We start from the raw sequence: 24,384 nt of genomic DNA, 5'->3' as shown, positions 1-24,384 counted from the left end.
GGGCGCCGCTGGTTGGCTGCGGCGGAGGACGGGCGGGAGCGGGGCGGGGCGGGCGCTTCTCTCCCCTCAGCGCCATGGCGGCGGCGGCGCTGGAGCGGGCGCTGCGGGAGGCGGCGGCGGCGCTGGAGCGGGGCGGCGAGGGAGCGGCGGCGGGCGCTGTGCAGGCCGCGCTGTGTGTGGCGGGGGGCCCGGCCGCCCTCGGGGAGCGGGAGCGGGCCCTCTACGGCGCCTTCCTGCGGAGCCTGGCCCGGGCGCCCCGCGCGGCGCGGCCCGAGGGCGTCTGGCGGAGCTGCTTCCTGGAGGGCCCGCCCGGCCTCGTCCTCTGCGTCCTGCTAGAAGCCCTCGCCTCCCCGGGGTCAGTCCGGCGCGGGCCGCGGTGGGCGGGCGGCTCCCTCCCCTCCCGCGGGCCCGGCGGGTGTCACCCGGCGCGGTGGCCTGGAGAGCTGATGGGGGCTGCTCCGCCGCAGGGACCGCCTGCGAATGCGGGAGGAGGGGACGCCCGGGGCTGCGCCGGCGGTGCCGTAACGGGGGCGTCAGTGCGCGGGTGAAGGGAGGTGGGAGTGAGCGGGGGCCTTCACTTCAGACCCTGCACGCAGTACTGATGCTTCCCGCAGGGGTCGCAAAGCTGTCTGCAGTTACGCTTGTTGGATATCCGAAACGTTGTGAGCTGAGGAAACTGTAGGGTTACAGAGAGATTAAAATCGCTTTGATTTTATTTCGCTTTTGATTATAATTCTGTGTGATCGAGCAACAGTGTTTTAGTGGTGAGACCACAACAGAGGAGCAACAGCATGCAGGTCTTTTTTTTACCAGTTAAGAGGGGTAGGGACTGATTTACTCCCGTTACTTCCTTCCAGTCCTAACTTCCATCCGAGGGAGGTCGTTGAGGTACTGGAACAGTTCCTGCAGGAGGGACGGATCTCAGCTCTGATGTGGGAGGCCTGTCAGCAGCAAGCGCAGGCTGGCTCACCTGAGCTGCAGGAGGCCCTGCTCAACAAGATTGTGTGTTTGCCTGATCATGTGGGCAATAAACTCCAGGGGAAAAACCCACCAGTATTCTTCCCACAGAACTACTTTCCTCTCTTGGGTGGTGCAATTATCCAGGTGCTGCAGAAGATCTCTGATTCTCTAAGAGGTAAGATTGCAGGAGGACTGTGCTATAGAGATGGCTCTTCAGAAGTGTTTTGTGCATGGACCCTCTTGGCTGGTGCTTGAAATGCAGATAATGGGTACTGCAGAGCCTCATGGTCATCCTTGAGGCTGAAGTTAGTTGTCCTTAAAAGCATAAGATACCAAGAATAAGGAAGATGGCCAAGGCCTTTTAAAATCCCACTGAAGGCTGCAGTCCTACAAGCCGTTAAATATCATCATCTGTTGCCAAAGCTCAATTGTGGTCAACTGGTCTTTGCTGAAGTAATTGTATGGAAGATTTAAACAGTACTGAATGATCCGGTGGCTTTGTTGCCATTGTGTTAAAGTGGGACTGAGCTACTTTAGTCTTCTGACTCTCACTGTGTATAAATAATACCAGGTGCTGTTTTGTGCCTGAAGGCAGGTGGTAGAGGGAGGAAGAGATGGTGCTTGAAGAAAAAAAGTGCATCTGTGGTTTCAGGCTTCGGTACTTTTGGAAGTGTATGCACCCCCTTCTGAAGGTTGTTTGGAAGATGCTGGTGACACTCTTGTTAAGCTTGTGTCTGTTTTATCCCAGGTGGTTTGGATTGCTCGATTTCTTTTATTTCTCATGTCCTGGGGAAGGTATGCGTTCACGGGAGACAAAGTGAGTGGTTTACAATACTATTTTGGGGAGGGGGAAAGTCTGTTTTACCATATTTAGTACAGAAGGATGATGATGATGACAACGATGATCTACAGAGGGAGTGAGAGGCCGACCAGTTAATAGTTTGGGAGTTTTGTAAGTTGGACTGTCCAGGTTGCTCTCTGCTTTCCCAGGCCACTCGGCTATGTACCTGATAGATGATAATGGTTTTCTGTCGGCCCACATGAATGTGGTCCATTCTCCTCTCAAAAGTTGATGAGGTTATTAGCCTCCTCATCCTGCCATTTGGGGCATAACTATTAAATGCTCTTCTAGTGCTCTTCATGCAGTGGTCTGAAAGTGCCTTGCAAATACCAGCATAAATCACTGCCCATAGGTAATAACCCTCTCATGGGAGTAGCCTTCTTCAGACTGGCTTCGCTTAGGTCTTTGAAGCCACTGAATGCAGAAGTAGTTAACAGGGCTGGGGAAGAAGAGGAAAGATTTTCAAGCTGTTTACTGTGATGAGGAATACTTGTAAGTTCCTTAGGCTGCTTAGGTTAGTTCTTACCACAGGAACAATATAGAACTGTAAACTATGCATTGTATTTCTTCATCTTGTAAGGGTCTTGAATTTTTCGGGCTGACCTTGAGTACTGTTGCACCAGTTCTGTCCATCTGGTATGTTTACCTCTTTTCTCTTCCACTTCAGAGGAAATTCTGAGCGTTTTGGTACCCCGCCTAACGGACCTCACCAAGTCGGACTGCATCTGGCAAAGAATATGCTGGCGATTGGTTGAATGTGTGCCGGACCGCTGGATGGAAGCGGTCGTCCTTGGTTTTGTGCAGAGAGCGCCTGGGTAGGAACTCCACATTCCTCCCTGATCCAGAGCAAAGGCTGGATTTTTTTCACAAGTATTTGCAGAATCAGTTTCTGAAAGATGCTGACGTGTATGTGGTTTTGTGTAGGCAGTTTCTTACAGTGCCATTTACTGAGCGGCTTGAAGGGTAAAGTAGTGGATTGTTCCCTTTCAGGTAGAACCTGCACCATTCCTTAAAGATCTGTGTCGTGACATGCAGTGAAAAAACAAGTTAAAACATTCTTTGCAATTAATGACTCACTCTTAAAGTTTAGATGTGTTTTAGAGATTTTGTTGCAAATAGCTGCTCACAGAATTTCCTACGATTAATAGCAGCATTATGGTAATTACATGGATTCCTTATGTTTTGCTATTGACCTGTCTTGGTAGGGCAGATATCTTGTCTAGGTTGCTGGGGAACCTGGTGGTGAAAAACAAGAAAGCTCAGTTTGTGGTGACACAGAAGGTGCTGCTCTTGCAGTATTGCCACACGGTAAGGACTCTGCGTTGAACAGCAGCGTAGTAACGCCTGATTTTTCCCAAGTGCCAGTGTGTTTTTTAGCTGAGCTCCGGGTGTTCTGGAGAAAGATTTAGCTCTTCATTCTGAAGTCAGCCCTCCGTCTCTCCACATGTACCTGAGCTGTGCAGCTGTTTACTTACATCCCCTCAGCTGAACGTAATGAAGAGGGAGTGGTAAACGGTTGCTTTGAAATTATGAGTTTCATGTGCTCTCTCAGGGTTGATAGTGATTAGTGGAACCAAATGGTTATTTGCACATAATTTCAGTGTTCTGGGGAGCTGGAGACATCTAGTTAAGTTGGAATCTGAAAGAAGAGACTGAAGAAGCTATGACCCACCCTCAGGGATAAGAATTAGATTGAAGAGATGAGACAAGGATTGGTTTTTGTGGGGTTTTTTGTTTGTTTTTGATTCTTTGTGGGGTTTGTTTTTTGTTGTTTTTTTTTTACGGTGTGCACCTAAGTTTGTCACAAGGTGTTAGGAATTGTTCTGTGGCTTGTGATGTTGTTGCGAGAGATGTTCTCTAGGCTTTCTGTGTTCCATGGTTGTCTGGGACTGCGCTGATCTGATTTTGATGATAAAAATACTGTACTGTATTCCTGTCCTGTTTTTCCTTGTATTTCATTAGCAACTGCACGTGTGTGTGGTTGGTTTTTAAAATTTGCTTGCTTTTCTGTCTCTGAATGTTGTCAACCAGTCCCTCAGTATGAAAAGTTTAATATAGTAAAAATACACACTTGTCATTGCTGGATGATAACTTTATGCCCTGTTAAAGCAAGATTTTTGTTGCAGACTGCAGTGCTACAGAACCTCCTTGGCTACCTGTCCCTGGATAGCCTTCGGCGTCCCTTATTGATCAAAGTAAGGTTAAGTAACGTTGTTGGTGAGCTATCTAAGGGAGAAAATTCCACTGTGTGAGTGTGTATGTCTGTGGGGTGCACAGTTTTGGTACTTCTCTAAGACATTTTTGTTACTGTTCACAAGAGTAAGGGAAGCCCTACCATATCACAAGTAAATTGTGATATTCAAATATAACACACTGCTGGTGTTTAGTTTTTCATATTTAATTGTCAAATTGTCTTCCAATTATCAAAACTAATGAGGCTTGGATTCCGAGAGATGTCCCATGTCCTTCATCCTTCCCAGCTTCCTCTGTCACCCCCTGTTTGTGTGGCTGGGCAGAATGCAGTAAGTGATGAAGCTGGTTGAGAGCTGTCTGTGTGCCAGATGGTTGATGTTTCAGAATCTCTCACATCCACCTTTTCCTCAGTGGGGATGCAGACATTTTCCCTCTCCAAGTCAGCAGCGTGATGGAACTGCTAGGAAATCTATATCTCTGGAAATCTCTACCATTTTGTCTTATTCTTCTCTCTCCCTGCCGCCGCGTGCCCCCCCCGCCCCGTTACATGTTCTGTTATTCTGATTATCTGGAAGTACTGGCAGCTATATAAGATTGGACTAAAACCATATAAAAACATATAATATTGTACTGTTTTTTGACAGTAATACATATTGCTCTGCATATAATATGAATCACTTTTAAATTAAAAAAAAACCATATTTAACAATATATTAAATTAAGGTGGTGTAGAGTTCTCTGTTAGTCAAACACAGTATGTTTAAGGCCCTGAAATACAAAGCTCGCTCCATTTGTAGGGAGTGTAAATTTCACTGGGAAGCATGAAGACCAAAGGGCCATCAGAACATATACTGAGCTGCTTGAAAGCACATTTAAAATATGTGCTTCAAAAAGAAGGTGATTTGTGCGTAGAAAAGATTCATTTCAAGCCATCTTGAGTCCTGTGATTCAGGTGCTGCAAGAACTCTTGGAAACCTGGAGCAGCAGCAGTGCTGTGAAACACTCTCCGCCTGAGCAGCAGCAGTATATTAGCAAGGCCATCCTTATCTGCCTCTCCCACCTGAAGGAGGCTGAAATCGAGAGCTGCAGACAAGGTGAGGCAGTGGGAGAAGCAGGGGTTAGATTTGTTTAACAAGGTCTGACTGCGTGTAGAAAAAAAATCTTGTTTCGATCTATGGATAAACAAAATTGTCCCATATTCATCTTGGCAAATGGGGTAGCCTCCTGGAATCCTCTTTTTCTTTAGCACTGGTAAGATATAATTCCAAGGGCATAGATTTAAATTATAAAATTGGAGAACCATATCTTTGAACTAACATTCTTACCTGAACAGTGGTTTAGGAACCCTTAAGTTTTGTTACAGGAGAATCAGGATTGACTCAGGCGGGTTAGAGGAATGGTGTGACTTGCAATATAGGCTTACTGTTGGAGCATGAGCAAGGCTTTGAAGGAGATGGGAAAATACAGCAAGGATAAAAAGCTGTTTGGTTGGAATCTGACTGTCCCTGTGCATTCCTCTGTGTCAGTCTGCTCCCCTCAACGTGAGGGGAGTAGGGAGAGTGGGTTACTGGCAGGGACCTCATATTCCATATTCATACAGGGTGTAGCACACTGGGGTCCTGGTCTAAAATTTCCATTTCTGTTGCAACTCTAGACTTCAGTGTCTAGAGTTACTTCTCTGTGTGTGTGGCTTTTGGGGGGCGAGAAGGCTGACTTAGAAGACCGGTTCTTATGTTTCATTCTAGAAATCTTCTTTAGATGAAGTGACGTGTTATTTACTAACAGTACTGTAGTTTTATTATCTGTTTTTTGTCTGACAGCTGTTGCAAAGATAAGCTTTTCTGAGTTGAAGGAGGTCGGTCTAACAGCACTAAGCCTGTCTGGTAAAGCTGGTGGTGTGGCTTAGCCCCAGTTGGCAACTAAGCACCACAAAGCCACTCTCTCACCCTCCCTTTCCCCCAGTGGAAGGGTGAGAATTAGGGGCGGGGGGGGGGGGAAGTAAAACCCATGGGTTGAGATAAAGACAGTTTCGTAGGACAGCAAAGGAAGAGAAGATAATAATAAAAGAATATATAAAACAAGCGATGCATAATGCAGTTGCCCACCACCCGCTGACCAATGCCCAGCCCAGCCCTGAGCAGTGGTCGCTGCCCCCTGGCCAACTCCCCCCAGTTTATATACTGAGCATGACGTCATATGGTATGGGTATGGAATATCCCTTTGGTCAGCTGTCCTGGCTGTGTCCCCTCCCAGCTTCTTCTGCGCCCAGCAGAGCATGGGAAGCTGAAAAAGTCCTTGACTAGTGTAAGCACTGCTCAGCAACTATTTTAGTGGTTATCAACATAATCAGTGTGTAATCAACATAATTCTACTAAATCCAAAACACAGCACTAGCCCAGGCACTAGGGAGAAAATTAACTGTCCCAGCCAAAACCAGGACAGTTGGCAACCGTCATTCTCTGGGCTGAGAAATACTGATGTTATCTGCCCGTTTCAGCTTACCTAGGTGGTGAGGGAAATTTCTCCCTCTATGACGTTGTACTGGTCAGAACTTGTAGCTTCCTCAAAACATGGCATTTCATTTAAGTGGCTTTGAAGCACTCTAGAAACAAGATTGACAAGCAAGACAAGATTGACTTGACTTACCACCCTTTTTTGTTTCAGTGAAAACAAAATATTCCAAATTTAGAATATATTGCAATGCTTTGTTGGCTTTGTACCCCATGTAAAAGTGTGGTTTTATTATATTGGTGCCGAAGGGCAATACTGCCAGTGCAGAAAGAGAAGTCACAGTTGCGTGGGCCCTTCTTATCTTTATACCCATGATCGGGTGGTGAGTGGCTAAAGATGTCCTCTCAGGGAACTGGCATAAAGATGTGTGTTTGTTTCTGTCATTGTTTCATGCACTGCTTGATTTTTTTTTTTTCCAGAGCTTCTCACAAGCATGATGGAGGGCGTGAAATGCCACTTGGACAGCAATCTGCCACAAATACGGCGTCTGGGAATGATTGTGGCAGAGAGCATTAGCTCAAAAATAAACACTGATGGGCCTGTCCTGAAGTTTCAGGTGAAGGTTATAATGAAATTTATGTCTGGTGTGCAAGGCTTTGAGGAAATAGAAGCTTTAAGCCAGATGATCCAGGGCATTATAGCAAATGCTAACACTTATCTGGAAATAAGGAGAGGCAGCCACACTTTCAAAAAGAGACGATATCTGTTTACAGAAAATAATAGTATAGAAAATAGCCAGGTGGCTGAGAGTGACCTTAAGAGTGGAGTCTCATGACAGAGTTCAAGGTAAACTAATGATAATAAAAAGGACTACCAGAGGATTATCATATATATGGGGGAATCAGAATCTGGTCTATGGAAGCTGAGAAGGAACTTCAAACCTAAACCAGTGGTGAACGTTCAGTCTCTGACATGGTGGAAAGACCTCTCTGAGTTGAGATTTTCAAGATTGTCATGAGGATATACGCTTTGCCATTTCCAGTAGAGTTTGTAAGAATTCTGTGATTAAATCACAGTAATTCTTTAAAAACCTGCATCATCCCTCATGTCACATTGCCATTTATTAAGTGTTTTAAAGATAGTAAATAACATTCAGAGAAGGTCTGATCAGGTACTACTGTTTAATATAGGGACAAAGATTATGTATGGCACCGATCACTATATGGCATAAATACATTACTGCTGGCAGCACAGTGATTGAAGCAAGTGGGATTTGTGTGGGTCCATCTGCTCATGATTCAGTTTTCATGTGCACGAAGCAGAAGGGTCAAATATTGAATGCTGGGCATATTTGCAATCAAATAGAGTGCAGTAACAGTTATTCTGAATGTCTAGTATGAAGATGATGGTGAAACAAGAGAATTGAAGTCCCTTCTCGTGCAGACTCCACCATTCAGTGTTGCCCCCAGCCTTCCAGATGATGAGTAAGATACTGCTGCTATTCATCTCCATGCCATCTTTTTGGACTTCTCTGTACCTTTTTTGAGTTACACACTAGAACTGTATACAGCATTCAAGATGTCTTATATATTCTTAAGCATGATAATGCACCTTATTCTTACAGTGCAGTGTAGTTATGTTAAATTCATAATTCAAATGGTAGTATGTATTAAAATTTTTTGTTTGATAGCTGCACGTGGTGAAACCATGCTGCAGTTTCTAGGTATCTTATGTGCCCCTGGGTAGAATCAAATGGGTCTTTCTGTTCACATCTGGGAAATCTGGCATTTGGGCCATATGCCCCCAACTGATTTGTCTGTGACAAAAATCTAGCATATTTGTTAGTCTAAAGGCTTGTTCTTTGGTGCTTTTAACTTCCATAGCATCTGCTGAGGCTCTTTGAAGCACTTAGTTTTATCAGCAGATGAACAAAGCACTCCGTGTTATTAGCAAATTAAAATGTCCAGCACTCCAGTGAAATTCAGAAGGTTTATTGCTCCCGTTTTAGGGGCATAATCAGCATAGACCACTGAGGTAGCATTTCAGAAGCAGAGAGATGAACGGACAATGCCAGAGCCCACAGGAATAGGGACAGAGACGAAACAAATTCTCCATTGTTGTATTCATCCCACTAGCAACGGTTAAAGGTGTTTCTTCCCCATTTGTTCAGTTCCATTCACAGCTTCAAATATGGTGCAGGCCAGTGTGATCCACTTCCCACAGATGAGTCTTTCCTTAGCAGCTGTAGGTACCAGTTAGTGCAGGGGGAACACCGCAAGTTAGCTAGCTTAATTTTTGTTATCCATTGCTCTTCTGTTAAGAGATGCTGCTTCTCTTCTGCCCTCACCCCGTTGTCCTTCCCAGGACTTTGTTCCTTGTGTTGGCCACGCAAGGTGGGAGACTGCAGCAGAAATAATTCTCTGCCATTCTATTGAGGCAGCAAGGGTTGGTGGTTTGGGTAGTTTCTTGCTTGTGAACAAGGACTGTTGCTTTATTGGTTTTAATACTTCTTGTACCTTGTGGCAGGAATGAGGCAGCAGGTGCTGCGCTGCCATTGATATTGGAAAGTAATAAGAAATCACATACAGCAGCCCCTGTGATGCCAGATGAGGAGTCGGACGCTGAGCTTGACAGGTATGGGGTAATGGAAAATAAATGGCAGGTTCTTAAGAGCAGACACAGGGAGAAGGGAGCTGTCGGTAGCTGCATTTCTTGGCAAATCTTGCGCTTTCTGAGCTTGTTCAGCTGAGTGGTATGCAGCAGAGTGGAACTTTGTGTAGGAAATTGCACGCAAGTATGTTAGTCAATAATTTAAGCAAAGTCCACGTCATGTACAACCATTTTATTTATTCCACTTGACTTAGGTACATGTTGCCTGGAATTATGTATATATCCATTTTAATAGTGGACCTGCCTATTCTGTCACTTTAGCAATATATAAAGAAATCTCAAGAATCGGTTTCTAGTCTCTGGGTCACCTGACTCCTTCCTGCACTCAACCAGGAGATCCAGTTCCAGATCTGGTCACAGAACTGCTGTTTCACTGAGCTTCAGAGTAATTCATAGAACTTCCTAAGGAACCCTTTCAGGCTAGGCTTCAGCAGTGCTGCTGGATGATGCAAGAGTGACAGTATCACGACAATGTATGTGCTGGTTCTTTCCCTTTTGTGTGAAAAGCTGAGGAAAGGAAGAACGTCTATACCTCATAGACTCCTGCTTTTATTTCTTTTACAGTGATGATGACCTCATCCCTTATGACATGTCAGAGGATAAAGAACTAAAGACTAAGGCTCCTGTGTATATCCGAGACTGTATTGAAGGTAGGAGATTTGGGCCTGAGTTTTTATCTGTTTTCTCATTGGGTTTGGGAGAATGATTTCTGTGTAGGTTTGGTTTTTTTTATTCTGAGCTAATTTGAAGAAGCTGTAGGATTTCTGTAATTTGGGCTCAAGTGTTGAACTGTAATTTCAGTTTAGCTCCTAATGCTGGCCATGCACTGGGTCAGTGATACCTGCCTATAACAAGACAAACTATTGGCAGAAGGAAGCTGGGGGTATTTACCCAAGCACAACCATTCTGTTAATAGCTTTTGTTTGTCTTTTGATTACCTTCAGTCCTGACAGGATCTGAAGATGTGGACAAATGGGAAGCTACAGTCCAGGCTCTTGAGAGCTTGGTTCGAAAGAATCCAGCAGCAACAAGAGAGGTGAAGTATTATGAGCTAAGTTACCAGTGGGCTGTAATACAGGATTATCCCTTTGCCTTCATGAGGAGACTAAACATGCCAACGGAGCAGCAGGCCAGGCTTATGTGTACCTGGATTTAAAGCTTTCACCCTGGGAAGGGAAATAGAATGAAATAGTTGCTTTGGAGATGAGACTACAGAGCACAAAAGAACAAAGAAGCAGGCAAAGGTGCTGGCAACGGTATGGCATTTAGCAGCTCCTGTGCTGAAAATGAAATGCATTGTGAGTAGAGCTTGCCAGTAACGTGAGGAAGCAGAGGAAGGTCTATGCTTTGTGCTGGGCGGAAAAAACATTAGAAATGCAGTTTACAGAGCAGCCACGAATTGATTTTAATTTTGGATTTAATTGATTTTGAATTGAAATTTAATCTAATTGTTCTTCCCCAACAAAAAGGGGTATAAAATCAAATGGACTTTACCTATTTGCTTGTACAAGCATACAGTCTTCTGGAGGGAGTGGTTGGATTGTACTGGTCAAGATGAAAAGCTCAGGTGAGAGGAATCTGGGACAAGGTCACCAGTGTGATGAGTGCTCACCACCACTTGCTAGTGAACACTTGAGGGTGGCAGATACAGGCCTCTGCCAGCTAAGAAAGTGAAGGGGTGTAGTCTGGTAAACACTATGCACTCTGCTGCTGCTCATCAGACCTGTTACTGAGCTGGATGAGCTTTGGGTGTGGTACTGTACCCTTTAACACGCCAGTTATAGTGGCAAGTCCTCCTATATTATGATGCCACCACTCTTCCAAAAAGCCAAAACGAATGTGGACAGAGAAATTGGCATAGGGGGTTTGTTCAGTCTTTTGAGAAATGTGTCTTGATGGCATTTAGCTTAATGTGTTTTCTCTCCCTCCTAAGTAATGGACACGTTGCCTATATTCTGTACCCTCTTTGCCTTTGCTTAAATGTTAGAAATGGTGTGTAAATCCCATGAGGGAAAAAAACACCTGCAGGGATTTGATTAATTTTTTTCATATTTTGAGCAGGTTAGCGTGGAGCTGGCAAAAATATTATTGCATCTGGAGGAGAAGACTTGTATTGAAGGCTTTGTGTTGCTCCGTCAGAGAGCTCAAGTAGCTGTTTTAACCACAGATCCAATACCTGTGAGTCCCTCTTACTGCTTTCCTTTTCCTAGTTGAGGCACAGGCAAAAACTTAAGCAGCTGAAGTCTTTTGCTAGCTTGATAGAAGCACCTATCAGAGTGAGATAGACTAGCTAGTTCATGTCTGACAGCATTTATGCAGAGATGGGCTAGGCACTGAAGGATCTGCAATGGATGACTGAAACAACAGGAAAGAGAAAATTCTGTCAGAGCTGTAATGGACTGGAGGAACTGTTTGGAGGCTGTTAGTATGAGTATACCTGACAAGGCAAATGAGGTATGGTCTTGTTGCACTGAAGGGGAGATTGTTGCACATTGAGGGAAGCTGAGGCACAAAAGGCTTCTCTAGAAGATTTGACTGGTGATTGTAATCATAGAATCACAGAATGGTTTCAATTGGAAGGGACCTTTAAAGATCATTTACTTCCAACCCTCCCTGCTATGGGCAGGGACATCTTTTACTAGATCAGGTTGTTCAAAGCCCTGTCCAACCTGACCTCGAACACTTCCTATGATGGGGCATCCACAGCTTCTCAAGGCAACCTGTTCTAGTGTCTCACCACCCTCATAGTAAAGAAATTCTTCCTTATGTCCAATCTAGATCTATCCTGTGTCAATTTAAAACCTTTACTCCTCATCCTATCAGTACAGGCCCTAGTAAAAAGTCTCTCTCCATCTTTCCTATAAGCTCTTTTTAAATACTGAAAGCTGCAGTAAGGTCTCCTTTGAAGTGTCCAAGCTGCCATGGCAGTTGTTTGGATATTTCTGCATAGGAGGGAGAGAAAAATGGCAAAGTCCTGTTTGTGATTTACTTCCTTTGGGAGAATCTAGAAGTGGAAGTGTCTGAATTTCCCCTATTTGCACAGCGTGTCTCTTCCCTTCGCTTGGAGGCTTGTGGTTAACTAACAGGAAGGAGGATTTCTCCTGAAATAGAGTGCTTTTAGAGTTAGTGGGAAGGCTGTTTCCAGCCTGGGTTTGTATTTGTTGTGCCTTGCTTTTTCTGTACAGGTAGCGAAGTACTTGACCTCCCAGTTCTACTCTCTGAACTACAGTCTTCGTCAGCGCATGGACATTCTTGATGTAAGTGCTTTTCACTTCCCACTTTCCTTGTGTCTTTGTCGCACCAGTGCTGTTTCCCTGAGATGTAATGGGGTTACCTTTTATTCCTCACAGGAGGAGGCAGAGGCACGGGAATCATTTATGTTAGTATTTGTGCCTGGTGTTCCCCTCTTGTTTGTAACCCTGCTACACTCCAATTATACAGCGATCCTTCCCCAGAGGATGCAAAATATATGATGGTCATTTGCCTAGGAGAAGCCACTGTTCCCTAACATGTCATTGGTCTGTTACATCTTCGCTTTTTGAAAGACAGCAATCTGATCATCCTACATCATTTCACTTACCGTATCTGAAGAAGGAGCTGCTGTTCTGTTTCAGTCCTAAGTGACCAAGTGCTTGGGCAATACCTCAAAGACGGTTGGTTGGGGGTCAGTTACCTTGCTGTTCTTCATTCTAAACCCGTTGTGCCTTTCTGCCTTGCTGTTCCTATCAGTTTGGGTGCAGGTAACTCTGTTGCTGTTCCCTAGTACAGGGATTACCCCTTTTTAACAGAACCTCCCTCTTTTTCTCCTAGGTATTGGTTTTGGCAGCTCAGGAACTCTCCTACCCCAAATCCCACGGGAAGACCAAGCGTTCTGGTGCCCAAAAACCTTGTATCCAGCTTCTTCCTGGAAGTGACAGCTCTAAGGACTGGAGAAAAATTGTTGATGAGAGGATCAAAAGCAAGACTCGTAGATTTGCTACGGTGAGGCCAGGGCAGAAATAAACTAAGGTCAAATCCAGTAAAAATAGGGACACTAGGAGTTGCTGTAGTTCTATCTGGAAAGAGCAAAATACCTGTGAAATTGGGCCCAATCCAACGACAAGACTGTGTAACTTCAAATATAAATTTATCTTAGTATCTGGCTGTATCTTTCGGTGCAGAGTACTAACTCTTATAGTCCTCTCTCAACAGGGAGAGGAAAGCAAACCTTGAGCTCTTGCTTTGCATCGAGGGATAGTTGTTGCTGTTCTTGGCATGTTCTGAGCTTGTCTGGCCGCTGCAGGGAGCTGTGACTGCACCTCGCAGATCCAGAGCCTCCTCAGCTGCCTCTGGACCAGACTGTCTCAGCCTTCCTGTTTTTCAGGGAGAAATTGATGCCAGTTGCCTAGTTCCCAGAACTCCCCTGTGGTTCATCCTGGCAAACTTGCTCTCCAAAACGTCTTTATCCCTTGCATATTCTTGTTTCTTATATCTAACCTAGAAATACAGAGCTATATTGTACTGAATGAGAGGATCTAAAGTGGGAAGTCATCCAGTCTGGAAACTAGTAGCAACAGGTGTACAGGCAAGCAGTGGCTGACAATGGGATGGCTGCAAGGAACATGCAGTCTTGACAGTGTCTAGTGAACTGGAAGAGTCGGATGCTGCATCTTGTGTCTAGACTTCATTTTTCTCTTGGACAGGGTCAGTCTCAAGTGGAACTGGCCTCCAGCCCAAATGAGTTCAGTTCGGTTGCTGGGTACTTCTTTTTTCCATTGATTCAGCACTTTGACAGGTGAGTGTGAACACCTTGGGATGTGGGCCTCGCAGCTGCCAGGGTGAACCTTTCTGCTTGGGTTCAGCAGCTGTGTGGGAGTCCAGTGACACCACACTGCTGCCTGGCTCATGCATAAAGCTTAGAGAGGAGGGGTTTGTGGTCTCTTGGACTTATCCTGTGAAGTTTTGTTGGGCAGGAGTATGCAAGACCCTGCAGAAGTGAAGATACATTATGAAGAATAACCTGTCGGGAGGCACACAGGCGGGTGATTTTGGCAGTACCAAACCAGTTGTTTTGGCTGACCCTCCACCTTAGGAGGTTTGCACAAATCTGCAGAACTCAGACTGCAGTCTTTAACCAAAGTTAACTCTGGCTGAGGTTTGGGCCTGTCATCTGGACTGGTCCTTGTGACCACATTATAGGACATAGTTTATTGTCAGTCTCTTAAGTCTTTGCTTACCTAAGGAAGGCTAAGTAATCGATTGCATGAGAACCAAGATCCCTGTAATACCGGTCGTAATGGTTTGTTTCTAGTATGATGGTGGTGCTAGCTTTTGCATGCAATTCTTTCTAAGTAAAGCCTTTTGGTAGAATAAGTGATACCGGCTGTAAGAGTAGAGGATACTACTGGTCTGGGAGCAAAGATGAGAGCAAACAGCTGTGGCCTGTATTAAACCGGGAATGACTGGATAATGGCTGTTGTTGTAGGGATTCAGGCTTGTGGGGGACAGTTTGCCATGCGTAACTGCTCTGACTGTTCCAAAGATGCACTGGTGGGCCTTCTCACTGCCACGGGACTGTGTATCTTGTACTTGCAGGCCTTTGACAACATTTGATCTCCTGGGGGAAGATCACTTTGTCCTTGGGAGACTGGTCCACACTTTAGCAATCCTGATGTACTTGGCAGTCAACACTGTGGTAAGAAGGGCTGCAATGAGCTTGCATATAGGAGGGAAGACTTCCAGCCTGCAGCCTTGGAAGTGCCTTCAGAAATAGCAGGGTACTCTGGGGCCTGCTACACTTAGACTGGCAGCAAGTTTGTGTTGCGTGTTGTGAAAAGGGCTGGGAAAAATTGGTCAGAAAAGAGACAAGGGATTCGTGGCACCCCTGCATTATCTTTTGCTTCTTCTGGTAGAATAACTATCAACTTCTGTAGGAGGCTGGGCACATTTCACTTTACTGCCTAAGTTTCCCCAGCTGTAAAATAAAGTTAATTGTAACCCTGATCTTCACAAGGTCCAGTTCTATAGGGCAGTGTGAATGTGAAGATATTCAGTGTTTCTGTCATAATCCTGTTTTGCAGGCAGTTACTGCAATGGGAAAGGCACTGCTGGAATTTGTTTGGGCTCTGCGTTTCCACACTGACTCGTGAGTTGTAGCCAAAATGCTGTAAACATCCCATTTCTGTTTTTATCACAGACTTGTCCAGGACAGTGAATTACGGTAGGCGCCCTGCGCCACAGTATGGCAGGGGCTCTGTAAGGGGGCACTCTGCGAGCTGGTGCATGATTACACTCCTAATCAATAAGAGTATGGCAAAAGTCATAATCACAAACATTTGAACCTGAAGAACCCTTGAGGTGAGGAAATCAAGGCAGAGCATGAAGCTGCTGGCTGTAACCAGTCTTTCTTCAACAGGTATGTGCGCCAGGGTCTTTTGTCCTGTATCTCCTCTGTGCTCCTCAGTGTACCTGCGGAGCATCTTCTGGAAGACATGACAGAAGAGCTTCTAGAGACTCAGTCCTGGCTGGGAGGTAAGATGTGGTGGCATATGCCAGCGTTTTTCTCGTTAGTGGTGCAGTTTTTGTGCAGCATCTCTTTAATTATGATGGTGCAGTAATGCCTAGTGTTGTGCACTAGAGGCTCGCATAAGCATATTTATCACTTGCTTGTAAGTTTAGGGCAAATACCAGACCACACTGCACTGTACAGGCACATTACCAAGGTTTCTAAAGCATCAGCTGAGTGCTGAATATGGAATTTCAAAGCGTGACTGTCTTCGCCTTCCAGGCCAACCAAAAAATACCAAGATGTAGTATGTGCCCCTTTCTCTGTCTAAGTGTCCAACCACCCACCTCATGAAGATGGAGGAAGTATTGTCATATTGCATATTACATCCAGGCAGTGACTTTGACCAGCAGTAGCATACAAGGCTTGTATGGCCTGTTTACACCATGTGCACGGAAGATAGGGTTTGTTAGTGCTAAAAATAGGAGGAAGACGAGCATGGCCCCATCTCTTAACTTCCTATTGCTGATGGAAAGAATAAGCTATGAAAGGCAGCAAATGGCCTTGCATGCTGCACTCAACACAACTTACATCAACATAAGCCATGTTTGTGGGTTCTGGCAGACTGGAACTGCACAAATCAGTGGTCAGGTATCGCAGTGTGCTGGAAGTACAAGAGGAAGTAACTCTGTGTGCTTTATAGCTCTGAAGCCTCCGCTGTATTCTGAGTGGACCTCATGTGACTCCCTGGGTTTGTTTCCTTCACCATTCTCACTCTTGGCGAGTTGGCTTCCCACAGGGAACAGGCAGGAAGTGACACTGCCACAGCCGGCCTCTGATCCTTGCAGGTTGTGGAGCTTTGTGCCCTTTAAAAGGAAGAGAGCTGCCTTGTGGGGCCAAAAACTTTACTTTTCCCATGACATGGTGTGCTCTGAGGAATCTGCTTGTCTCTGCAGTTAACACTGCTATTACCAAGTAAAGCCTTTCCAGGAATGTTACAAATGTATTCTCAGCATGAGGGTCTGTGTAGTCTGTTTTTATTCAGTTATTTTTGGAAGGAGAATGATGACAGAGCTAGTAGCATCTTTTTATGCCTGTAGGTAGTGTAATAGTCATCTCTTTACCTGCTTTTGCATGGTCGGTCCTGGTGGGAATGAGAGCAGGATAAGATCACAGTTGTGTGTGTAGTAGAGAAGGTGAAACCTTAAAGAATACAACTCAGCTCCACATCTGGTCAGAGACAATTTAAGTGCAATTTAAAAGAGCTTCTAGAGCTGCTTCCTGAAACACAGCAGCTTCTTGGGCTGTGCCTTTGCTATTTGTTGTAAAATTGTTGGTGAAACAGCTATCACAGGGAGGCACTGGGCTCCTCCTTGCTGCTCCAACAGATAAGTCAAGTCACTAGAGACCTACTTTTGTGACTGAATCATGGCTTTCAGCTGGCGGACTTGCTGTTGCTTCATGACTCTTCCAGACAAGATTGGCAAGAGGTGTGATATATTAGATCTACCACTGAAGCTGGGAAAAATGACAGGCTGTCAAGCATGCAAGCCTTCTGCTGCCGTGCCTAATGGCCAGGAGAATTCACCACTTTGGGTTTCAGCTTAAAGCACCTACATTTCTCCTGCTACGGCTAAAACACAATGAGGACCAGTGGGCTAGAAAATAATATCCATGAAGCATTTAGTAGACATCTACAAATCTGCTCCAGTTTGTTGTTATATCACAGCCTGTGCAAATTGCTGTAGTTCATTGTGTGAATATGAGTGTTCCTGCCCTTCAACCTTTGGGCTGTAACTAGAACTGTTGCCCATTAGGTGTTCACAGTGTGGTGTAAGAAGCTACTTCAGTTACTGTCACAGTACTGTCTGCTTAGTGGATGCTTTGTGACACTTAAGCTGGGGAGGGAGGCTAGAATCTACCTTGTACTTGTCTGTCATTGCTCTTCATGCCATGCTGGACCTACTATTGAGTAGCCTAATCTTTCCCAGGAGAGGGAGGGAATACCTAAACATTTCTAGGAAATGGTTCCTTTGATTCCTCAGCAGCTGCCTTTGAGGGAATTCCCCACCCCTTGCAAGTGCTGTAGAGCTATGTCATAGGTAGTTTTATGTAAGGACCTGAATGATACTCTGGAGCCCTGTGTCTCCCTTTCAGTGGCAGCAGTTCAAGGTCCATGCTCATGGCAGTTAGAAACAGTGCCAGCATCAGTTGCCTGGCTTTTGAGCTTCTACTCATCTGTCTTGTAACCTCCCCTCTTTGCCTTCTGTAGGGGGAGTATGGAAACATCACTGTGAAGCTCTCCCTGAGGTTATAAATAGTCCTGCACCATCTGAATGAGTCATGGGTTTGGGCTGACAGTACTGGGCTCTGAGCACACTGCTTGTGCGTACAGGATATCCTTACACAGGCTCTCTGCTCTTCCAGGCTCCCCCTGCTCAGACATCCTGCATGCATCCTGGTTTTCACTTTGCAGGCCCATTAAGGGCCTCTGAAATAACAGCTGCTAGAAGCAGCTTCATGCCCTGCCTTACATGCTGCATGCAGTGTGAAGGAACTACTATTTTACCAGAAGACTAATCTCTCAGAACGGCGATTGTGTTGAAACTTGGGGCCTGCTTCTTTCTCTCCCCCATTTGAAGGGCAGCGTGACCACAGATTCTGGGAGGCAGCACTGAGCCTTTGTTTAGATTGCGGGAATTGGCAGAATGGAGACTACAGGCTTTTGAGTAAGTGGATTTCTAATTGCAAACGGCATTCGTGCTAGCAGAGCAGCTGTAGAAAGGTTATGTGAAGCTCAAGGGCACAAGTATAAATTCTGGCGTGGAGGTTATCCCATGGAATGCAAGGTCAGACAGTTTCTCTAGTGTTTCAACCCAGCTGACTGTTTCTGCTACAAGAATGAACTGAGCATCACCACATGGGAGAGTCAGGGCTCGGCTAAACTCACACTGCCTAAGATGATCAAGTTTCTGCATCTTTTCCTTCTGGTCTAACATAATTCCTGCAAGTGCTGATGTCCAGCCCAGACTTAGCTGCATCTGCTGTTGCCTTTAGTGCCGTTCAGTGATGGTCAGTGAAAGAGTAGAGAAGTGTTAGGTGAAGGGCAGTTTTTTCCATTTTCCAGTTAACAGAGGCTTCTTCTTTTACAGATGTGGTGGAGAAAGATCCAGATGGGGACTGCAGGAGGCTGGCCTTGCAGAACTTGCTGCTAATGGAGAACCTGAAAAAGAAACTTGAAACTGTCCCTTCCTAGCTGAAGGGTAAAAGAAATGACCTTTACCTCGTACTCTTGCCAGCTGCATATGTGTAGGCACTGCTGGGGCCTCTTCAGCGGTCACCTGGCTGGAGAAGAGGAAGAAGGGGGAAGGGTGCAGAGCTGTAAGCCAGCGAACCTGACTTGACATCTGGACTTTGTAGTGGAGGCCAATTTAGTGAGCTATTGCTATCCGGTACGGAGTGTACAGATGCAGGAAGGTAGGCTAGTGCTGCCATCCTCCCCCCACCTCCCCAGCCCCCACCCCCAGCTATTTATAACCTTGGCAGGTTGGAATGCTCTGCTAAAAATACAGGGACGATCTCATAGCCGACTTCTTGTCAGAAAAACAGGAGAGCTGGAGAGGGCCACTTACCTCCCAGGGCTAAGTCTATGACATGCTCCCAAGTCTTGTAGCAGCCAGTGTGGAATAGTTCCTGGTCTGCAGTTCAGAGGGGTGGCGTAGGGAATGACACTGCTGATGAGATGTCAGCTATGCTGACATTCTGAAAATATGCCAGACCTTAAAGGCTTGAGCTAGAGCTAGGAAGGAATTGTTTTCTGAATAATCTCAGTAGAGAAATAAGTTTCTATTTAATAACTAACGTCCAGATTTTGGCCTTAAAAATCTCCCCCACCCTTCTGCCCTGAAAGCATGCAATTTAAAATTTCATATTCACCCCAAGTTTTGAAGCAAGTCACAAAACAGGAAGATGAAAGATCACTCTAAGCAGAAAAGCTGATATAAAATTATGAGAGTGACTTTATAGATATACCTTTACTGGGCAGGGTGGCAGGCTTAAAGGTGAGCAAAACCTTGGTTGCTTATGTTGGGCGTCACTTCTCATGGTCCTACTTGTGCCAGAGAAGAAATTTGCATCCTGAAATCTGACTAGTTCAGAGTAGCTTGTCTTAAGTGTGGTGTTTGGAACAGAAGCTTCCCAGTGAGTAAGAAGCTTCACCGGCTTAAAGTGACCCAGCTTGCGGAGGGAGGATTGGACTAGATGACCCCCAGCAGTCCCTTCCAACTCCAACCCTTCTGTGACTCTGAGGTTTAGTCCAGATTTTTGTAAATGGTAGCGCTAGCTGTCATGACCCTGTGATGGCTATAAATACAAAAGTTTTGGGCTGGGGGACGTCTCCATTCTGCAGAGGGGAGTAGTTTGACTTTTACCCAAGCTCCTACCCAAATGGGACAGAGATTGTTTTCAAAAGTTCTGCCTTCTAGGGAGCGACAAATGAGTTAGCACCTTAGCAGATCAAAGTTGTACTTGAAAATTTTGTCAACTTGGGAGTTTCCATCTCAGTTACTCAGCTCTCTTCTATGCTCAGAAAGAGGCGTGAAGTTACAATATGCAGTTCTTGTTGGGTTTTTTTCTCCCTCAAGTTTATTAAAGTACTAAAACCAGCTTCATTACAGGATATACATGTGAATCTGTGTGTGTAGTGGATGAGATAATATATTAACTTCAATACTGTTGCTTGTACAGTCAAGCAGGAAAAATAAATTTCTTGGTAATAACCAAAAAGCCTTTGCAGCGGTGTGTTGACTAATACAGGGTCCCTAATGAGGACAGAATCAATGACCTAGTGTTAAAAGTCAATGTAGCGCTTGGTAAGTGTAAGTTGTCAAGGATCCTCTGCATCATCAGCCACTTCTTCTTCCACCTCTTTGGTCTCCATACTGCTGTGGCAAATTTGCTCTGGAACCAGGGTTTGTCTTACAGGAATGCCTACTCTGCTGTGAACTGCCTCAATGGTCTGCTGAGTCACGTAGTAGGTCAGGTTCATGGGTGGAATTCTTTTCTGCATCTCTTCCAGATACCGGTAAGCCTAAAGTAATGCACAGAGATCACTGTGATGGGGGGTGGGAACTGCGTATATGAATCCCAGCAAAAGCATCCACCCTTAGTGCATTGCTGAGCTTGACAGGCGCTCAGTGTTGAAGGGTGCTAACGCTTAGCCAGGAGTTAAAGCCTTTGCTAACATAGAACCATAGAATCATTTAGGTTGGCAAAGATCCTTAAGATCATTGAGTCCAACCATTAACCCAGTACTGCCAAGTCCACCACTAAACCATGTCCTTAAGTGCCACATCTGCACATCTTTTAAATACCTCCAGAGTTGGTGACTGAACCACTTCCCTGGGCAGCCAGTTCCAGTGCCTGCCAACCCTTTTGGTGAAGAAATGTTTCCTAATAGCCAATCTAAACCTCCCCTGGTGCAGCCTGAGGCCCTTTTCCCTTGTCCTATTGCCTGTTACCTGGGAGAAAAGACTGACCTCCCCCACCTTGCTACAGCCTCCTTTCAGGTAGTTGCAGAGAGCAATAAGGTCTCCCCTCAGCCTCCCTTTCTCCAGGCTAAACACCCCCAGCTCCCGCAGCTGCTCCTCGTAAGACTTGTTCTCCAGACCCTTCCCCAGCTTCGTTGCCCTTCTCTGGACACGCTCCAGCACCTCAACGTCCTTTTTGTACTGAGGGGCCCAAAACTGCACACAGTACTCGAGGTGCGGCCTCACCAGGGCCGAGTACAGGGGCACGATCCCTGCCCTGCTCCTGCTGGCCACGCTATTCCTGATACAAGCCAGGATGCCACTGGCCTTCTTGGCCGCCTGGGCACACTGCTGGCTCATGTTCAGCCGGCTGTCAGCCAGCACCCCCAGGTCTTTCTCTGCCAGGCAGCTCTCCAGCCACTCCTCCCCAAGCCTGTAGCGTTGCCTGTGGTTGTTGTGGCCCAAGTGCAGGACCCAGCAGTTGGCCTTGTTAAACCTTACACACTTGCCTTGGCCCATCAAACCAGCCTGTCCAGATCCCTCTGCAGAGCCTTCCTACACTCATGCAGATCAACACTCCCACACAACTTGGTGTCATCTGCAAACTTAGTGAGGCACTGAGGTCAGGCTGACTGGCCTGCAGTTTCCAGATCCTCCTTCTGGCTCTTTATGTAGGTGATAGGTGTCACATTTGCTAAACTCCAGTCAACCAGGACCTCCCCGTGGTTATCCAGGACTGCTGATAAATGGCAGAAAGTGGCTTGGTGACCACTTCCACCAGCTCCCTCAGTACCCTTGGGTGGATCCCAGCTGGCCCCCACAGACGTGTGTGTCTAAGTGGTGTAGCAGGTTGCTACATTTCCCCTTGGATTATGGGGGCTTCGTTCTGCTTCCCATCCCTGTCTTCCAGCTCAGGGGGCTGGGTACCCTGAGAACAACTGGTCTTACCATTGAAGACTGAGGCAAGGAAGGTATTAAGTACCTATGCCTAAGTGACCTTTCATAATAAGTTGGGGCAATGCTATCTTTTTCAGTTAAAAAAGAAGGGGTCTCAAAGGCTGGTTTTATATTCTCCCGATAGCTGGAGCACTGTCAAAACAACATGTCAAAAATAAGGTTAATTAGCACAGCTGTAGAAACTAGAACTTGGCATCCATATGGTTCACAACAGCGCAGGTTACAGTTTAGTCCAAACGCTGGTGTGTTGTGGTGCATCTGCCCTGAAGAAGTGATTCACCATTTCCTCAAGTGACTGCAATTTTACCATTTTCTTTTCTTCTTTGGCCAGGTGGCAAATGAAGTACAGCGTAATTGCTGAGACATGCACCCAGACAGGCCCTTCTAGTCTTCTTTCTGTTCTTAACTGGGAATGTTTAAGAATCCACTACTATTTACGCTCTTTGTCCTGTGAGCTTCCTTCTTCTCTTCAGCCCCATGAAATGAAAAATATATTAATATCGATATAGTTCCTGAGGTCTACCACACCCTGCTGAGCAGCTTAGCTCCTGTAAAGGAGCCTCTACAATGGAATGTCTTCCCGTATGACAGCACCATGCTACACCAAGCTGCACTGGTGTATATAAAATATGAGCTCTGTAGATTGGAAGAATTAAGAATTAATTTACCGTATGGAAGTCCTCCACTTGTACATAGTGTTCAACCAGAAATCCCAAGACATCGCCGTGACGGATGGCGTTGTCAAAATCTTGTTCAGCCAGGAGAAGTTCACACTGTCTGACTGCTTCTTTGGGATCTTCAGAGTAAATTCTAGGAAAAGAGAAAAAGGAAACTGTAAACAATCAGGGAGAGCATTCAGCTTGTCATGTGATGAACAGGGAAATTTTTTTTAATGTGTTATGTTTCATCATCGCCTTTCTGGCTACAGTTGCCTTGGTCAATACGCTTGCCTGTATTTCAGGTTACCTTTTCATCTTTAATGTCAACAGCACTTTTAAAAAAACCATGTAATGGTTTCCCTGCTGGAAAAATGTAACAGCAGCTTTTAGAAGTGGGTCTGCAAATTATTTATTAAACTGTAGGTACTAGTACAACTTATCTTCTTGTTTGATACTTCCGTCATTAGTTTACGTGCTGTGAGTACTGCAGCTCACCTCCGAGCATGGATGAATCGCTTAATCAGGGTCATCTTGCTTTGCAAATGTGCTAGTTTGCTTTCCTGTTCCAGAGGGCTTCTAGTCTTTGCTTTTGAAAGGCACTTATATGCTTCTGTCAGTGCTCCTTGTGCTTTCTCATAGTTATGATACTCATCAATTTCTACCTGCAAGAGGAGAAACAAGATGAACATCTTGCTCCAGAGCTAACAAACCAAACACCTTTAGCAGTCGCAGAAGGGGGACATACCTGAGCACATGCATCATAGAAACCTGCCAACAGGTCAAGGGCCCTTCCTTTAGTATAGAAGCTAATGATGTTCTTCATAATCTCGGGGTCCTTACACCAATCCAGTGATTGTAGATAGTTGGCTGCCATGATATAAATCTCCCTCTGTCTGGAAACTCCCGCAAAAAAGACAATTTTCTCGGTATCTCCAGATTTCAGCAGTGCCCTCATAGCCTAACAATGGAAAGGGGGGCGCAGGGGAAGAGGGGGTAAAAAATATCATTGTGAAGGCAAAAGATGCTAAGATGGCTAGGAAGCTTCATCTGGACAGTCTACTGTATGAAGACTGTTCCAAGATCTACTTCTCAAAATGGCCTTGTTTTGAGGAATCGTAAGAAGGTAAGAGGCTCAGCCTCTCCAGATTCTTTTTCTATCTATCCAGGCTGACCTTTAACTTGTTTCCTGCTTGTGTGTATTTCTTGGTTGCCATGTGGTAATTGCCTTGTCTCATGCAGCAGTTGGCAATCTGCTCCAACAGCTCTCTCCGGGACTCCTCAGAGAGGTCCTTGGAGTCCTTAGAGACTGTCATCTTCTCAGCCATCTCCTCTGTGATGGTCAGGTTCTGCTTCAGGCAAAGTTGCAGAGCTTCATGATACTAATGGAAATGAGAAAGCAGTGACATGTTGCAAACACTGTAGTGATGCTTCACATCGATTATGGTGTAACCTATGAAAATTAGCCATATGAAGGCACAAATACTAGCAGCTGTGGATGCTCTATCTAGAACACTGTTGTGTAGTTAAGCATCCCGACAGCAACTCCTGTTCAAGTACACGCTGTCTCATTTTGTTTGCTAAGAACACATTTGTTCTTCCATGAAGACCATTGCTTCCCACCTCTCTTCTCAGAGGACTTAG

The 24,384-nt window shown here is 45.5% G+C and overlaps 2 protein-coding genes across 5 annotated transcripts in view; one reads left to right on the top strand and one right to left on the bottom strand.

The window, feature by feature from the left end:
* Positions 1 to 51: 51 nt before the first annotated feature.
* On the top strand, positions 52 to 20,384 carry TELO2 (telomere maintenance 2). 3 transcript variants are annotated; one of them, XR_012662562.1, is made up of 21 exons: positions 52 to 355; positions 858 to 1,135; positions 1,709 to 1,777; positions 2,469 to 2,616; positions 3,007 to 3,109; positions 3,928 to 3,996; positions 4,947 to 5,088; positions 6,925 to 7,061; positions 7,841 to 7,929; positions 8,972 to 9,079; positions 9,680 to 9,765; positions 10,060 to 10,151; positions 11,177 to 11,293; positions 12,301 to 12,372; positions 12,926 to 13,096; positions 13,798 to 13,889; positions 14,690 to 14,789; positions 15,175 to 15,239; positions 15,510 to 15,625; positions 18,027 to 18,328; positions 18,752 to 20,384. XR_012662562.1 is itself a non-coding variant. In XM_075105851.1 (21 exons), the coding sequence occupies exons 1-21, from the start codon at positions 75 to 77 to the stop codon at positions 18,853 to 18,855; spliced, it is 2,526 nt and encodes an 841-aa protein (XP_074961952.1). In that variant the 5' UTR covers positions 53 to 74; the 3' UTR covers positions 18,856 to 20,384. The 3 variants fall into 3 exon arrangements, 2 of the variants coding, with proteins under 2 accessions (XP_074961952.1, XP_074961953.1); XM_075105851.1 differs by having other exon boundaries at positions 53 to 355; positions 18,242 to 18,328; XM_075105852.1 differs by lacking the exon at positions 18,027 to 18,328 and having other exon boundaries at positions 54 to 355.
* IFT140 (intraflagellar transport 140) overlaps positions 20,210 to 24,384 on the bottom strand; it is an 89,078-nt gene continuing 84,903 nt past the window's right edge. For both annotated transcript variants that reach the window (XM_075105848.1, XM_075105850.1), the window contains exons 26-30: positions 23,916 to 24,122; positions 23,489 to 23,701; positions 23,239 to 23,405; positions 22,753 to 22,894; positions 20,210 to 20,688 (exon numbers count right to left, since the gene is read on the bottom strand). In XM_075105848.1, coding sequence (XP_074961949.1) covers positions 20,485 to 20,688; positions 22,753 to 22,894; positions 23,239 to 23,405; positions 23,489 to 23,701; positions 23,916 to 24,122 — 933 coding nt within the window. In that variant the 3' untranslated portion in view covers positions 20,210 to 20,484. The remainder of the gene's footprint in view (positions 20,689 to 22,752; positions 22,895 to 23,238; positions 23,406 to 23,488; positions 23,702 to 23,915; positions 24,123 to 24,384) is intronic.

The sequence above is a fragment of the Phalacrocorax aristotelis genome, chromosome 10 (assembly GCF_949628215.1).
Source record: "Phalacrocorax aristotelis chromosome 10, bGulAri2.1, whole genome shotgun sequence".
Taxonomy (NCBI): domain Eukaryota; kingdom Metazoa; phylum Chordata; class Aves; order Suliformes; family Phalacrocoracidae; genus Phalacrocorax; species Phalacrocorax aristotelis.
This window is presented reverse-complemented; position numbering and strand designations above follow the sequence as displayed.